The sequence below is a fragment of the Pseudophryne corroboree genome, chromosome 2 (assembly GCF_028390025.1).
Source record: "Pseudophryne corroboree isolate aPseCor3 chromosome 2, aPseCor3.hap2, whole genome shotgun sequence".
Lineage (NCBI taxonomy): Eukaryota > Metazoa > Chordata > Amphibia > Anura > Myobatrachidae > Pseudophryne > Pseudophryne corroboree.
In genome coordinates, this window is record NC_086445.1 from 162,316,860 (window position 1) to 162,334,712 (window position 17,853).

At 45.6% G+C, this 17,853-nt stretch overlaps 2 protein-coding genes across 4 annotated transcripts in view; one reads left to right on the forward strand and one right to left on the reverse strand.

Moving 5' to 3' along the window:
• Nucleotides 1-14,726, reverse strand: part of ALG11 (ALG11 alpha-1,2-mannosyltransferase) — a 110,408-nt gene extending 95,682 nt beyond the window's left edge. The window contains exon 1 of the mRNA XM_063951953.1: nucleotides 14,591-14,726. Within this exon, the coding sequence (XP_063808023.1) occupies nucleotides 14,591-14,625 (35 nt within the window). The 5' untranslated portion in view covers nucleotides 14,626-14,726. The remainder of the gene's footprint in view (nucleotides 1-14,590) is intronic.
• Nucleotides 14,727-14,779: 53 nt separating this feature from the next.
• ATP7B (ATPase copper transporting beta) overlaps nucleotides 14,780-17,853 on the forward strand; it is a 249,017-nt gene continuing 245,943 nt past the window's right edge. For 2 of the 3 annotated variants that reach the window (XR_010206109.1, XM_063951945.1), the window contains exon 1: nucleotides 14,780-15,103. The gene's annotated coding sequence lies outside the window, so the exon portion shown is untranslated. The remainder of the gene's footprint in view (nucleotides 15,104-17,853) is intronic. The other variant, XM_063951951.1, reaches the window with a different exon arrangement.

The window sequence follows — 17,853 nt, forward strand, 5'->3', positions numbered from 1 at the left end:
CCACGGCACCTCGGGTCTTTACCAAGGTAATGGCCGAAATGATGATTCTTCTTCGAAGAAAAGGCGTTTTAATTATCCCTTACTTGGACGATCTCCTGATAAGGGCAAGGTCCAGGGAACAGTTAGAAGTCGGAGTAGCACTATCTCAGTTAGTGTTACGTCAGCACGGGTGGATTCTAAATATTCCAAAATCGCAGCTGATTCCAACAACACGTCTCCTGTTCCTAGGAATGATTCTGGACACAGTCCAGAAAAAGGTGTTTCTCCCAGAGGAGAAGGCCAGGGAGTTATCCGAGCTAGTCAGGAATCTCCTAAAACCAGGCCAGGTGTCAGTGCATCAGTGCACGAGGGTCCTGGGAAAAATGGTGGCTTCTTACGAAGCGATTCCATTCGGAAGATTCCATGCAAGAACGTTTCAGTGGGATCTTCTGGACAAATGGTCCGGATCGCATCTTCAGATGCATCAGCGGATAACCCTGTCGCCAAGGACAAGGGTGTCTCTTCTGTGGTGGCTGCAGAGTGCTCATCTACTAGAGGGCCGCAGATTCGGCATTCAGGATTGGATCCTGGTGACCACGGATGCCAGCCTGAGAGGCTGGGGAGCAGTCACACAGGGACGAAATTTCCAGGGCTTGTGGTCAAACATGGAAACATCTCTTCATATAAACATTCTGGAACTAAGGGCCATTTACAATGCCCTAAGTCAAGCAAAACCCCTGCTTCAGGGTCAGGCGGTATTGATCCAATCGGACAACATCACGTCAGTCGCCCACGTAAACAGACAGGGCGGCACGAGAAGCAGGAGGGCGATGGCAGAAGCTGCAAGGATTCTTCGCTGGGCGGAGAATCATGTGATAGCACTGTCAGCAGTGTTCATTCCGGGAGTGGACAACTGGGAAGCGGACTTCCTCAGCAGACACGACCTTCACCCGGGGGAGTGGGGACTTCATCCAGAAGTCTTCCAAGAGATGGTAAACCGTTGGGAAAAACCAAAGGTGGACATGATGGCGTCCCGTCTCAACAAAAAACTAGACAGATATTGCGCCAGGTCAAGGGACCCTCAGGCAATAGCGGTGGACGCTCTGGTAACACCATGGGTGTACCAGTCAGTGTATGTGTTCCCTCCTCTGCCTCTCATACCAAAAGTACTGAGAATCATAAAAAGGAGAGGAGTAAGAACTATACTCGTGGTTCCGGATTGGCCAAGAAGGACTTGGTACCCGGAACTTCAAGAGATGCTCACGGAGGAACCGTGGCCTCTACCTCTAAGAAAGGACCTGCTCCAGCAGGGGCCTTGTCTGTTCCAAGACTTACCGCGGCTGCGTTTGACGGCATGGCGGTTGAACGCCGGATCCTGAAGGAAAAAGGCATTCCAGAAGAAGTCATCCCTACCCTGATAAAGGCCAGGAAGGATGTAACCGCAAAACATTATCACCGCATTTGGCGAAAATATGTTGCGTGGTGTGAGGCCAAAGAGGCCCCTACAGAGGAATTTCAACTGGGTCGCTTCCTACATTTCCTGCAAACAGGACTGTCTATGGGCCTAAAATTAGGGTCCATTAAGGTTCAAATTTCGGCCCTGTCGATTTTCTTCCAAAAAGAACTGGCTTCAGTGCCTGAAGTCCAGACGTTTGTCAAAGGGGTACTGCATATACAGCCTCCTTTTGTGCCCCCGGTGGCACCTTGGGATCTCAATGTGGTTTTGGGGGTTCCTAAAATCACATTGGTTTGAACCACTCACCACTGTGGAATTAAAATATCTCACATGGAAGGTGGTAATGCTGTTAGCCCTGGCTTCAGCCAGGCGTGTCTCAGAATTGGCGGCTTTATCTTATAAAAGCCCTTACCTGATTTTTCACACGGATAGGGCAGAATTGAGGACTCGTCTTCAATTTCTCCCAAAGGTGGTTTCAGCGTTTCACGTGAACCAGCCTATTGTGGTGCCTGCGGCTACTAGGGACTTGGAGGACTCCAAGTTACTGGACGTAGTCAGGGCCCTGAAAATATATATTTCCAGGACGGCTGGAGTCAGGAAATCTGACTCGCTGTTTATCCTGTATGCACCCAACAAGCTGGGTGCTCCTGCTTCTAAGCAGACGATTGCTCGTTGGATTTGTAGTACAATTCAGCTTGCACATTCTGTGGCAGGCCTGCCACAGCCAAAATCTGTAAAAGCCCATTCCACAAGGAAGGTGGGCTCATCTTGGGCGGCTGCCCGAGGGGTCTCGGCTTTACAACTTTGCCGAGCAGCTACTTGGTCAGGGGCAAACACGTTTGCTAAATTCTACAAATTTGATACCCTGGCTGAGGAGGACCTGGAGTTCTCTCATTCGGTGCTGCAGAGTCATCCGCACTCTCCCGCCCGTTTGGGAGCTTTTGTATAATCCCCATGGTCCTTACGGAGTCCCAGCATCCACTTAGGACGTTAGAGAAAATAAGAATTTACTTACCGATAATTCTATTTCTCATAGTCCGTAGTGGATGCTGGGCGCCCATCCCAAGTGCGGATTGTCTGCAATACTTGTATATAGTTATTGTTACAAAATTCGGGTTATTATTGTTGTGAGACATCTTTTCAGAGGCTCCTTCGTTTATCATACTGTTAACTGGGTTCAGATCACAGGTTGTACGGTGTGATTGGTGTGGCTGGTATGAGTCTTACCCGGGATTCAAGATCCTTCCTTATTATGTACGCTCGTCCGGGCACAGTATCCTAACTGAGGCTTGGAGGAGGGTCATAGGGGGAGGAGCCAGTGCACACCAGCTAGTTCAAGCTTTTACTTTTGTGCCCAGTCTCCTGCGGAGCCGATATTCCCCATGGTCCTTACGGAGTCCCAGCATCCACTACGGACTATGAGAAATAGAATTATCGGTAAGTAAATTCTTATTTATATACAGTTGTGCTCATAAGTTTACATACCCTAGCAGAATTTGTGATTTTCTGGCCATTTGTCAGATAATATGAATGATAACTCACAAACTTTTCTTTCACTCACGGTTAGTGGTTGGTTGATGCCATTTATTGTCAAATAACTGTATTTACTCTTTTTAAATCATAATGACAACAGAAACTACCCAAATGACCCTGACCAAAAGTTTACATACCCTGGAGATTTTGGCCTGAAAACATTCACACAAGTTGACACAAACGGGTTTGAATGGCTACTAAAGGTAACCATCCTCACATGTGATCTGTTTGCTTGTAATCAGTGTGTGTGTATAAAAGGTCAGTGAGTTTCTGGACTCCTTAAAGACCCCTGCATCTTTCATCCAGTGCTGCACTGACGTGTCTGGATTCTGAGTCATGGGGAAAGCAAAATAATTATCAAAGGATCTTCTGGAAAAGGTAATTGAACTGTATAAAATAGGAAAGGGATATAAAAAGATATCCAAGCAATTGAGAATGCCAATCAGCAGTGTTCAAACTCTAATTAAGAAGTGGAAAATTAGGGATTCTGTGGAAACCAAATCATGGTCAGGTAGACCAACAAAAATTTTAGCCACAACTGCCAGGAAAATTGTTCGGGATGCAAAGAAAAATCCACAAATAACTTCAGCTGAAATACAGGACTCTCTGAAAAAAAGCGGTGTAGTTGTTTCAAGATGCACAACAAGGAGGCATTTGAAGAAAAATGGGCTGCATGGTCGAGTCGCCAGAAGAAAGCCATTACTAAGCAAATGCCACAAAGCATCCCACTTACAATACTCCAAACAGCCCAGATACAAGCCTCAAAACTTCTGGAACAAAGTCATTTGGAGTGATGAGACCAAAATTGAACTTTCTGTCCACAACCATAAACGTTACATTTGAAGAGGAGTCAACAAGGCCTATGATGAAAGGTACACCATTCCTACTGTGAAACACGGAGGTGGATCGCTGATGTTTTGGGGATGTGTAAGCTACAAAGGCACTGGAAACTTGGTCAAAATTGATGGCAAGATGAATGCAGCATGTTATCAGTAAATACTGGAGGAAAATTTGCACTCATCAGCCCGGAAGCTGTGCATGGGACGTACTTGGACATTCCAACATGACAATGATCCAAAACACAAGGCCAAGTCAACCTGTCATTGGCTACAGCAGAATAAAGTGAAGGTTCTGGAGTGGCCATCTCAGTCTCCTGACCTCAATATCATTGAGCCACTCTGGGGAGATCTCAAACGTGCAGTTCATGCAAGACAGCCCAAGATTTTACAGGAACTGGAGGCTTTTTGCCAAGAAGAATGGGCAGCTTTATCATCTGAGAAAATAAGGAGCCTCATCCACAACTACCACAAAAGACTTCAAGCTGTCATTGATGTTAAAGGTGGCAATACACGGTATTAAGAACTGGGGTATGTAAACTTTTGATCAGGGTCATTTGGGTAGTTTCTGTTGTCATTATGATTTAAAAAGAGTAAACACAGTTGACAATAAATGGCTTCACCCAACCACTAACCATGAGTGAAAGAAAAGTTTGTGAGTTATCATTCATATTCTCTGACAAATGGCCAGAAAATCACAAATTCTGCTAGGGTATGTAAACTTGAGCACAACTGTATATATATATATATATATATATATATATATATATATATATATATATATATATATATATATATATATATATATATATATATATATATATATATATATATATTAAGAATTTACTTACCGATAATTCTATTTCTCGTAGTCCGTAGTGGATGCTGGGGACTCCGTCAGGACCATGGGGGATAGCGGCTCCGCAGGAGACAGGGCACAAAAATAAAGCTTTAGGATTAGGTGGTGTGTACTGGCTCCTCCCCCTATGACCCTCCTCCAAGCCTCAGTTAGGATACTGTGCCCGGACGAGCGTACACAATAAGGAAGGATATTGAACCCCGGGTAAGACTCATACCAGCCACACCAATCACACCGTATAACTTGTGATCTGAACCCAGTTAACAGTATGACAAACGTAGGAGCCTCTAAACAGACGGCTCACAACAAATAACAACCCGATTTTTTGTAACAATAACTATGTACAAGTATTGCAGACAATCCGCACTTGGGATGGGCGCCCAGCATCCACTACGGACTACGAGAAATAGAATTATCGGTAAGTAAATTCTTATTTTCTCTAACGTCCTAAGTGGATGCTGGGGACTCCGTCAGGACCATGGGGATTATACCAAAGCTCCCAAACGGGCGGGAGAGTGCGGATGACTCTGCAGCACCGAATGAGAGAACTCAAGGTCCTCCTCAGCCAGGGTATCAAATTTGTAGAATTTTGCAAACGTGTTTGCCCCTGACCAAGTAGCAGCTCGGCAGAGTTGTAATGCCGAGACTCCCCGGGCAGCCGCCCAGGATGAGCCCACTTTCCTTGTGGAATGGGCCTTGACAGATTTAGGTTGTGGCAAGCCTGCCACAGAATGTGCAAGTTGAATTGTGCTACAAATCCAACGAGCAATCGTCTGCTTAGAAGCAGGAGCACCCATCTTGTTGGGTGCATACAATATAAGCAGTGAGTCAGACTTTCTGACTCCCGCCGTTCTTGAAATATATATTTTCAATGCCCGGACCACGTCCAACAACTTGGAATCCTCCAACTCGTTAGTAGCCGCAGGCACCACAATAGGCTGGTTCAGGTGAAACGCTGACACCACCTTAGGCAGAAAATGAGGACGCGTCCGCAGTTCTGCCCTGTCCGTATGGAAAATCAGATATGGGCTCTTATATGATAAAGCCGCCAATTCTGATACTCTCCTGGCTGAAGCCAGGGCCAGTAGCATGGTTACTTTCCATGTAAGATACTTCAGCTCCACCGATTTGAGCGGCTCAAACCAATGGGATTTGAGAAAATCCAAGACTACATTAAGATCCCACGGTGCCACTGGGGGCACAACCGGGGGCTGTATATGTAGTACTCCTTTTACAAAAGTCTGGACTTCAGGAACTGAAGCCAATTCTTTCTGGAAGAAAATCGACAGGGCCGAAATTTGAACCTTAATGGACCCCAATTTGAGGCCCATAGACAATCCTGTTTGCAGGAAATGTAGGAATCGACCCAGTTGAAATTCCTCCGTGGGGGCCTTCCTGGCCTCACACCACGCAACAAATTTTCTCCAAATGCGGTGATAATGTTGTGCAGTCACCTCCTTCCTGGCTTTTACCAGTGTAGGAATGACCTCTTCCGGAATGCCTTTTTCCTTTAGAATTCGGCGTTCAACCGCCATGCCGTCAAACGCAGCCGCGGTAAGTCTTGGAATAGACACGGTCCCTGCTGAAGCAGGTCCCGTCTTAGAGGTAGAGGCCACGGATCCTCCGTGAGCATCTCCTGAAGTTCCGGGTACCAAGTTCTTCTTGGCCAATCCGGAGCCACTAGTATCGTTCTTACTCCCTTTTGCCGTATAATTCTCAGTACTTTTGGTATGAGAGGCAGAGGAGGGAACACATACACTGACTGGAACACCCACGGTGTTACCAGAGCGTCCACAGCTATTGCCTGAGGATCTCTTGACCTGGCGCAATACCTGTCCAGTTTTTTGTTGAGGCGGGACGCCATCATATCCACCATTGGTTTTTCCCAACGATTCACAATCATGTGGAAGACTTCTGGATGAAGTCCCCACTCTCCCGGGTGTAGATCGTGTCTGCTGAGGAAGTCTGCTTCCCAGTTGTCCACTCCCGGAATGAATACTGCTGACAGTGCTATCACATGATCTTCCGCCCAGCGAAGAATCCTTGCAGCTTCTGCCATTGCTGTCCTGCTTCTTGTGCCGCCCTGTCTGTTTACGTGGGCGACTGCCGTGATGTTGTCCGACTGGATCAACACCGGCTGACCCTGAAGCAGGGGTTTTGCCAGACTTAGAGCATTGTAAATCGCTCTTAGCTCCAGTATATTTATGTGAAGAGACATCTCCAGGCTTGACCATACTCCCTGGAAGTTTCTTCCTTGTGTGACCGCTCCCCAGCCTCTCAGACTGGCATCCGTGGTCACCAGGACCCAGTCCTGTATGCCGAATCTGCGGCCCTCTAACAGATGAGCACTCTGCAACCACCACAGAAGAGACACCCTTGTCCGTGGCGATAAGGTTATCCGCTGATGCATCTGCAGATGCGATCCGGACCATTTGTCCAGCAGATCCCACTGAAAAGTTTGTGCGTGGAATCTGCCGAATGGAATCGCTTCGTAAGAAGCCACCATCTTTCCCAGGACTCTTGTGCATTGATGCACAGACACTGTCCCTGGTTTTAGGAGGTTCCTGACAAGTTCAGATAACTCCCTGGCTTTCTCCTCCGGAAGAAACACCTTTTTCTGAACCGTGTCCAGAATCATTCCCAGGAACAGCAGACGTGTTGTCGGGGTCAACTGAGATTTTGGAAAATTCAGAATCCACCCGTGTTGTTGCAGCACTACTTGGGTTAGTGCTACTCCGTCCTCCAGCTGTTCTCTGGACCTTGCCCTTATCAGGAGATCGTCCAAGTAAGGGATAATTAATACGCCTCTTCTTCGCAGAAGAATCATCATTTCGGCCATTACCTTGGTAAAGACCCGAGGTGCCGTGGACAATCCAAACGGCAGCGTCTGAAACTGATAATGACAGTTTTGCACCACGAACCTGAGGTACCCTTGATGTGAAGGGCAAATTGGGACATGCAGGTAAGCATCCTTTATGTCCAGGGACACCATAAAGTCCCCTTCTTCCAGATTCGCTATCACTGCTCTGAGTGACTCCATCTTGAACTTGAATTTTTGTATGTACAGGTTCAAAGATTTCAGATTTAGAATAGGTCTTACCGAGCCGTCCGGCTTCGGTACCACAAATAGCGTGGAGTAATACCCCTTTCCCTGTTGTAGGAGGGGTACCTTGACTATCACCTGCTGAGAAAACAGCTTGTGAATGGCTTCCAATACCGTCGCCCTGTCTGAGGGAGACGTTGGCAAAGCAGACTTTAGGAACCGGCGAGGGGGAGACTTCTCGAATTCCAACCTGTAACCCTGAGATACTACCTGCAGAATCCAGGGGTCCACCTGTGAGCAAGCCCACTGTGCGCTGAAATTCTTGAGTCGACCCCCCACCGTTCCTGAGTCCGCTTGTAAGGCCCCAGCGTCATGCTGAGGGCTTTGCAGAACCCTGGGAGGGCTTCTGTTCCTGGGCAGGGGCTGCTTGCTGCCCTCTCTTACCCCTTCCTCTGCCCCGAGGCAGATATGACTGTCCTTTTGTCCGCTTGTTCTTATAGGAACGAAAGGACTGCGGCTGAAAAGACGGTGTCTTTTTCTGTTGGGAGGGGGTCTGAGGTAAAAAAGTGGATTTTCCGGCAGTTGCCGTGGCCACCAGATCCGATAGACCGACGCCAAATAATTCCTCCCCTTTATACGGCAATACTTCCATATGTCGTTTGGAATCCGCATCACCTGACCACTGTCGCGTCCATAAACTCCTTCTGGCAGATATGGACATCGCATTTACTCTCGATGCCAGAGTGCAAATATCTCTCTGCGCATCTCGCATATAAAGGAAAGCATCCTTTAATTGCTCTATAGTCAATAAAATACTGTCCCTATCCAGGGTATCAATATTTTCAGTCAGGGAATCCAACCAGACGACCCCAGCACTGCACATCCAGGCTGAGGCGATGGCCGGTCGCAGTATAACACCAGTATGTGTGTATATACTTTTTAGGGTAGTTTCCAGTCTCCTATCCGCTGGATCCTTGAGGGCGGCCGTATCAGGAGACGGTAACGCCACTTGTTTTGATAAGCGTGTGAGCGCCTTATCCACCCTAGGGGGTGTTTCCCAGCGCGCCCTAACCTCTGGCGGGAAAGGGTATAATGCTAATAACTTTTTTGAAATTAGCATTTTTCTATCTGGGTTAACCCACGCTTCATCACATACATCATTTAATTCCTCTGATTCAGGAAAAACTACAGGTAGTTTTTTCACCCCCCACATAATACCCCTTTTGGTGGTACTTGCAGTATCAGAGATATGCAAAGCCTCCTTCATTGCCGTGATCATATAACGTGTGGCCCTACTTGAAAATACGTTTGTTTCATCACCGTCGACACTAGATTCAGTGTCTGTGTCTGGGTCTGTGTCGACCACCTGAGGTAAAGGGCGCTTTACAGCCCCTGACGGTGTCTGAGACGCCTGGGCAGGTACTAACTGGTTTGCCGGCCGTCTCATGTCGTCAACTGATTTTTGTAATGTGCTGACATTATCACGTAATTCCATAAACAAAGCCATCCATTCCGGTGTCGACTCCCTGGGGGGTGACATCACCATTATCGGCAATTGCTCTGCCTCCACGCCAACATCGTCCTCATACATGTCGACACACACGTACCGACACACAGCAGACACACAGGGAATGCTCTTATCGAAGACAGGACCCCACTAGCCCTTTGGGGAGACAGAGGGAGAGTTTGCCAGCACACACCCAAGCGCTATAATATATATGGGAACAACCTTATATAAGTGTTGATCCTTATAGCAGCTTAAATATATCCAATATATCGCCAAAAAATGCTCCCCCTCTCTGTTTTACCCTGTTTCTGTAGTGCAGTGCAGGGGAGAGTCCTGGGAGCCTTCCTCACAGCGGAGCTGAGCAGGAAAATGGCGCTGTGTGCTGAGGAGAATAAGCCCCGCCCCCTATTTCGGCGGGCTTTCCTCCCGTAGATTTAGATAACTGGCATGGGTTAAATACATACATATAGCCTTAATGGCTATATGTGATGTATTCTTTTGCCTAAAGGTATTAAAATATTGCTGCCCAGGGCGCCCCCAGCAGCGCCCTGCACCCTCCGTGACCGCTTGGTGTGAAGTGTGTGACAACAATGGCGCACAGCTGCAGTGCTGTGCGCTACCTTCATGAAGACTGAAGAGCCTTCTGCCGCCTGTTTCCGGACCTTCAATCTTCAGCATCTGTAAGGGGGGTCGGCGGCGCGGCTCCGGGACGAACCCCAGGGTGAGACCTGTGTTCCGACTCCCTCTGGAGCTAATGGTGTCCAGTAGCCTAAGAATCCAATCCATCCTGCACGCAGGTGAGTTGAAATTCTCTCCCCTAAGTCCCTCGATGCAGTGAGCCTGTTGCCAGCAGGACTCACTGAAAATAAAAAACCTAAAAAACTTTTTCTAAGCAGCTCTTTAAGAGAGCCACCTAGATTGCACCCTGCTCGGACGGGCACAAAAACCTAACTGAGGCTTGGAGGAGGGTCATAGGGGGAGGAGCCAGTACACACCACCTAATCCTAAAGCTTTATTTTTGTGCCCTGTCTCCTGCGGAGCCGCTATCCCCCATGGTCCTGACGGAGTCCCCAGCATCCACTTAGGACGTTAGAGTATATATATATATATATATATATATATATATATATATATATATATATATATATATATATATATATATATATATAACAGGTGGCACTGCGACCACACTGCATCGTAACCAGAGTCCTTCCTGGGACCAACTCTACAAGCGAGACAGGTTGGATTCCTGGGTAACTGCAGGGGATGGGCGGCACATGATATATATTATTAGTGATGGGATAAATGGGACACATCCTGCAGGGGATGGGAGGTACATGATATATATTATTAGTGATGGCATAAAGGGGACACATCCTGCAGGGGATGGGAGGTACATCATATATATTATTAGTGATGGCATAAGCGGTACATACACTGCAGGGGGTGGGAGGTACATGATATATATTATTAGTGATGGCATAAGCGGTACATACACTGCAGGGGGTGGGAGGTACATGATATATATTAATGATGGCACAAGGGGTACATACACTGCAGGGGATGGGAGGTACATGATATATATTATTAATGATGGCACAAGGGGTACATACACTGCAGGGGATGGGAGGTACATGATATATATTATTAATGATGGCACAAGGGGTACATACACTGCAGGGGATGGGAGGTACATGATATATATTATTAATGATGGCACAAGGGGTACATACACTGCAGGGGATGGGAGGTACATGATATATATTATTAATGATGGCACAAGGGGTACATACACTGCAGGGGATGGGAGGTACATGATATATATTATTAATGATGGCACAAGGGGTACATACACTGCAGGGGATGGGAGGTACATGATATATATTATTAATGATGGCACAAGGGGTACATACACTGCAGGGGATGGGAGGTACATGATATATATTATTAATGATGGCACAAGGGGTACATACACTGCAGGGGATGGGAGGTACATGATATATATTATTAATGATGGCATAAGCGGTACATACACTGCAGGGTATGGGAGGTACATGATATATATTATTAATGATGGCATAAGCGGTACATACACTGCAGGGGATTGGAGGTACATGATATATATTAATGATGGCACAAGGGGTACATACACTGCAGGGGATGGGAGGTACATGATATATATTAATGATGGCACAAGGGGTACATACACTGCAGGGGATGGGAGGTACATGATATATATTATTAGTGATGGCACAAGGGGTACATACACTGCAGGGGATGGGAGGTACATGATATATATTATTAATGATGGCACAAGGGGTACATACACTGCAGGGGATGGGAGGTACATGATATATTATTAATGATGGCACAAGGGGTACATACACTGCAGGGGATGGGATGTACATGATATATATTATTAATGATGGCACAAGGGGTACATACACTGCAGGGGATGGGAGGTACATGATATATATTATTAATGATGGCACAAGGGGTACATACACTGCAGGGGATGGGAGGTACATGATATATATTATTAATGATGGCACAAGGGGTACATACACTGCAGGGGATGGGAGGTACATGATATATATTATTAATGATGGCACAAGGGGTACATACACTGCAGGGGATGGGAGGTACATGATATATATTATTAATGATGGCACAAGGGGTACATACACTGCAGGGGATGGGAGGTACATGATATATATTATTAGTGATGGCACAAGGGGTACATACACTGCAGGGGATGGGAGGTACATGATATATATTATTAGTGATGGCACAAGGGGTACATATACTGCAGGGGATGGGAGGTACATGATATATATTATTAATGATGGCACAAGGGGTACATACACTGCAGGGGATGGGAGGTACATGATATATATTATTAGTGATGGCACAAGGGGTACATACACTGCAGGGGATGGGAGGTACATGATATATATTATTAGTGATGGCACAAGGGGTACATACACTGCAGGGGATGGGAGGTACATGATATATATTATTAATGATGGCACAAGGGGTACATACACTGCAGGGGATGGGAGGTACATGATATATATTATTAATGATGGCACAAGGGGTACATACACTGCAGGGGATGGGAGGTACATGATATATATTATTAATGATGGCATAAGCGGTACATACACTGCAGGGGATTGGAGGTACATGATATATATTAATGATGGCACAAGGGGTACATACACTGCAGGGGATGGGAGGTACATGATATATATTAATGATGGCACAAGGGGTACATACACTGCAGGGGATGGGAGGTACATGATATATATTATTAATGATGGCATAAGCGGTACATACACTGCAGGGTATGGGAGGTACATGATATATATTATTAATGATGGCATAAGCGGTACATACACTGCAGGGGATTGGAGGTACATGATATATATTAATGATGGCACAAGGGGTACATACACTGCAGGGGATGGGAGGTACATGATATATATTAATGATGGCACAAGGGGTACATACACTGCAGGGGATGGGAGGTACATGATATATATTATTAGTGATGGCACAAGGGGTACATACACTGCAGGGGATGGGAGGTACATGATATATATTATTAATGATGGCACAAGGGGTACATACACTGCAGGGGATGGGAGGTACATGATATATTATTAATGATGGCACAAGGGGTACATACACTGCAGGGGATGGGATGTACATGATATATATTATTAATGATGGCACAAGGGGTACATACACTGCAGGGGATGGGAGGTACATGATATATATTATTAATGATGGCACAAGGGGTACATACACTGCAGGGGATGGGAGGTACATGATATATATTATTAATGATGGCACAAGGGGTACATACACTGCAGGGGATGGGAGGTACATGATATATATTATTAATGATGGCACAAGGGGTACATACACTGCAGGGGATGGGAGGTACATGATATATATTATTAATGATGGCACAAGGGGTACATACACTGCAGGGGATGGGAGGTACATGATATATATTATTAGTGATGGCACAAGGGGTACATACACTGCAGGGGATGGGAGGTACATGATATATATTATTAGTGATGGCACAAGGGGTACATATACTGCAGGGGATGGGAGGTACATGATATATATTATTAATGATGGCACAAGGGGTACATACACTGCAGGGGATGGGAGGTACATGATATATATTATTAGTGATGGCACAAGGGGTACATACACTGCAGGGGATGGGAGGTACATGATATATATTATTAATGATGGCACAAGGGGTACATACACTGCAGGGGATGGGAGGTACATGATATATATTATTAATGATGGCACAAGGGGTACATACACTGCAGGGGATGGGAGGTACATGATATATATTATTAATGATGGCATAAGCGGTACATACACTGCAGGGGATTGGAGGTACATGATATATATTAATGATGGCACAAGGGGTACATACACTGCAGGGGATGGGAGGTACATGATATATATTAATGATGGCACAAGGGGTACATACACTGCAGGGGATGGGAGGGACATGATATATATTAATGATGGCACAAGGGGTACATACACTGCAGGGGATGGGAGGTACATGATATATATTATTAGTGATGGCACAAGGGGTACATACACTGCAGGGGATGGGAGGTACATGATATATATTATTAATGATGGCATAAGCGGTACATACACTGCAGGGGATGGGAGGTACATGATATACATTATTAATGATGGCACAAGGGGTACATACACTGCAGGGGATGGGAGGTACATGATATATATTATTAATGATGGCACAAGGGGTACATACACTGCAGGGGATGGGAGGTACATGATATATATTAATGATGGCACAAGGGGTACATACACTGCAGGGGATGGGAGGTACATGATATATATTATTAGTGATGGCACAAGGGGTACATACACTGCAGGGGATGGGAGGTACATGATATATATTATTAGTGATGGCACAAGGGGTACATACACTGCAGGGGATGGGAGGTACATGATATATATTATTAATGATGGCATAAACGGTACATACACTGCAGGGGATGGGAGGTACATGATATATATTACTAGTGATGGGATAAAGGGGACATATCCTGCAGGTGATGGATGGTACATGATAAAATCCCGCTATAGGATTACATCAAATCATATGTTGCTTTAAATAAAATAAGTAATCCCAATTCCAAAACACCCATTACAGCATCCCCCCAATCCCTTCCTCAGACAACATGTGATTCCCCAGCTATTGTGGAACTACACCGCGCAGCACGCCTTATCAGCCTGTAATCCACACTAACAGCAGCGCACACCGGGGTCGGAATGATAATAATGATAGCAGAGACATCCTCACCTCAGCATGGAACACACGCACAGCACCCCGGCCATGGCTGAATGACACTGGCTCCTACACGTCACAACAAAAACCAGACAGCACAACTCGCCAGCCGATTGGCTAGCTACACAGCCTCAACGCAGTGCGGAATGACGTCACACGGAAACTGACAGGCAGCACGGCAAAGGGGCGTAGCCAGAGCTGAGCTAATAGGTGTGACAAATGAAATGGGCGTGTCTCAATAGACTGACGGCTGCGAAAGGCGTGGCAGCAGTGTTGCGGAGTGGGCGTGCCCTGCATGTGAGTGACATTGGGGAGGGCGTGGCTGGAAGATATCTGAGTGATAGTATTACAGGGTTGACCAGTTCTTCCACATCGGGAATCACTGCCCTGACCATAGAGCATCACAGGCTGTGGTGGTTACTGGTGATAGAGTTTATGAGTCCATAGTTCAGTCTGTGCTGCACTGTGCACACACTGAGTGCCTGGCAGAGCACACACGTTGTCCCGGAGCACAGAGGGAACTTCTTGGTAATTCTTCTCTCATTTATATAAATATGTATACTAACATTATTCAGCACTGTACTTCTTATTCACATCACTACACATCTTGTTATGCCTTCTTATTAGCTAATAGGTCAAAATAAGTATGTAGGTTAGGATGGTGTTTGAGCTGCACAAGATATTTTTTATTTTTTCCTGTGGATTTAACTTGATTTTTCTAGAAGGAATATTGTTATGTTATAATAATTCCTTAACTGCTAGTGTTAACATTGTGTTATTGATCATTCTTAATTGCACTGAACTTTATGGGGGTGATTTAAGGGTCTATTTACTAAACCTTGACTGGAGATAAAGTGGACAGAGATAAAGTACCAGCCAATCAGCTCCTAACTTTTATTTTCAAACCCAGCCTGTGACATGGCAGTTAGACACTGATTGGCTGGTACTTTATCTCCATCCACTTTATCTCCATCCAAGGCTTAGTAAATAGTCCCCTTGGTCCTTTGTGGGAATTTAGCTCCCATCTGAAGTACCTGGGTGCAGCCCTGTGGCCGCATTGATAGCGGATTTGTGCTAGCGCCCTCCTGTGTTGCAAGCATAAATCTGCATGAAGCAGGGCTTAGGTAGGAGCTAGTTGGTTAACGTGGCTAGTCTCATGCATTCTTGCATGGAAAAGTAAGGAACCTGGGGGGGTAAATTTACTAAGGTGGGAGATTTTTAGAACTGGTGATGTTGCCCATGGCAACCAATCAGATTATATCTATTATCTGCTAGAAGCAGCTAGATAAATGGTAAGTAGAATCTGATTGGTTGCCATGGGCAACATCACCAGTTCTAAAAATCTCCCACCTTAGTAAATTTACCCCCTGGGCGGGATGTACTAAAGAAAAATTAAGACAAAATTCCAAAACTGCCACATTTGACATATGTACCAAGCTCTGGAATGCAATGGGTAATCCCAGAAGCTGGTGTTACGCTAAAGAAGCCTATGGGCTTTTTTCCGCCTTCTGCCCTGAGAGGGATCCACTACTTCCAGCGGCCGCTGCGTCTCTATACGCATGCACAGATGGACTCCGAGGTCCTAAACCCAGAAGTCCCGACATCGCAAAGGGCAGCTCTTATCGGGAGATCTGTCCTCTGCAATACTAATTGCATCTGTGGTTAGTATCTATGCACTGCAGTGAGTGGTGGGATGTACCACATTGTAGATGCTTTGCTTAGTAAATCCTGCCCTAGGGCTCTAGGGCGGTATCCTATTAGCCGCTGTAGTTACTGCAGCTTATAGGATATCCCCCATAAAAAAGGTTTAGTAGGTAGCGCCAATGTAATACAGTGACGTGCGGTGGGGTGAGGCAGAGCCTTTCCTGTGATACTAACGTATGCGCCAGAGTTTTGACTATATAAAGTATATAAAAAAATACAAAGAATACATTATACATCTTTAACTTCTTGTATGTTAACTTCTTTGTATTATTCTAATCCTTTTTATAGTCAAAACTGGAGTAAAAAGTCTATCTGCCTATCTTTTCTGCACATCTCTGATCAAAACTCAGTGAATTTGCAGCAGTATGTACTGCTGCACTTGTGTATAATGCCCATGTGCACCCTTGGTCTCATATATTGGGCAGTATTCAAATGATATATCACGCCCAATCTCCTTTCTAAAATGATCCCCGTTATCACGCATATCGCACCCCGTAGTAATCAGGTTTAGCTGTGTTTAGCGTTGGGTACCACGCTACTCCTGGGGTGGCGAGCTGAAATAATGATACCACGCCCCTGAGGGCAGAACAGAACAGGTGTGGAAATGGGTGAAAAGAATTGAATACTGCCCATTGTGTGTAAATCTGGCTCTGGTACTAGCCAGTGCCTCCTGAGCCATTTACCTCACCGCACGTCCATGATGTAATATAAAAAATTACCTTGCAGCCAGAGAGAAAAATAGGCTTCCCAATAACCCCACCGAATTTCTATAACAATGAGTAATTTCGCCAGCACTAACTAGGGTATTCTTTTGTATTTTTTGATTGTGACTGTATATTATGCCATAATATTTCTTTATTCTGTGATTTGTGAAGTAAAATGAAATCCATTCTTGGGGTTCAGTCTAATTATTTGCGAGTTTTTCATACCCACGAGTCATCGCAGCAGCAGCCTCACTTTACGGCAGCCCAAACTCGCACAAAAGTGCTCACTGCCCCTTTGGGCTGCGATCAATTGTGAGCGAATTCGGGCAGAAATCAGATTGCGAAGAGTGTGAGTTAAGGTGCCGTTGGCAGTGTTGAAACGCTGCGACAAAGGCAACTTGCACCCTTTGCAAATAATTGGAATGACCCCTAGGAGTTAATATATCTCTAGGACACTGTGGTATTATATAAATAAATATTTTGATTTAACCACTAGTGATATCTATATGGAATTGGCATTATCTTCTTTATATATAGCTCATTATTGAGTAAGGAGAATTGGCCAGCAAAGATATTGCAAAATTGCAATTGCAAAAGTTGCACGAAAACTGCCCGTCACAGGAAATAATTGAATTCCTGCCTAACAATTGAATTGTCCCCTATTTATTATTTGGGTATGTAGTTTATTGCTTCATTCAGAAAGTCACCTTTTCCCTGTCTTTATGCGGGGAATTCAACTGGGCGCAAGGTTCTCTCCACAAAAAAAACCCTTGTGCCCAATTTTGGATTACCGCAGGTATGCGTGTTTCCGTTACCCACGGTATCCAATTTTAAAAAATTGGTCACAGGGTTTCCAGCTGCAGGCTCCTC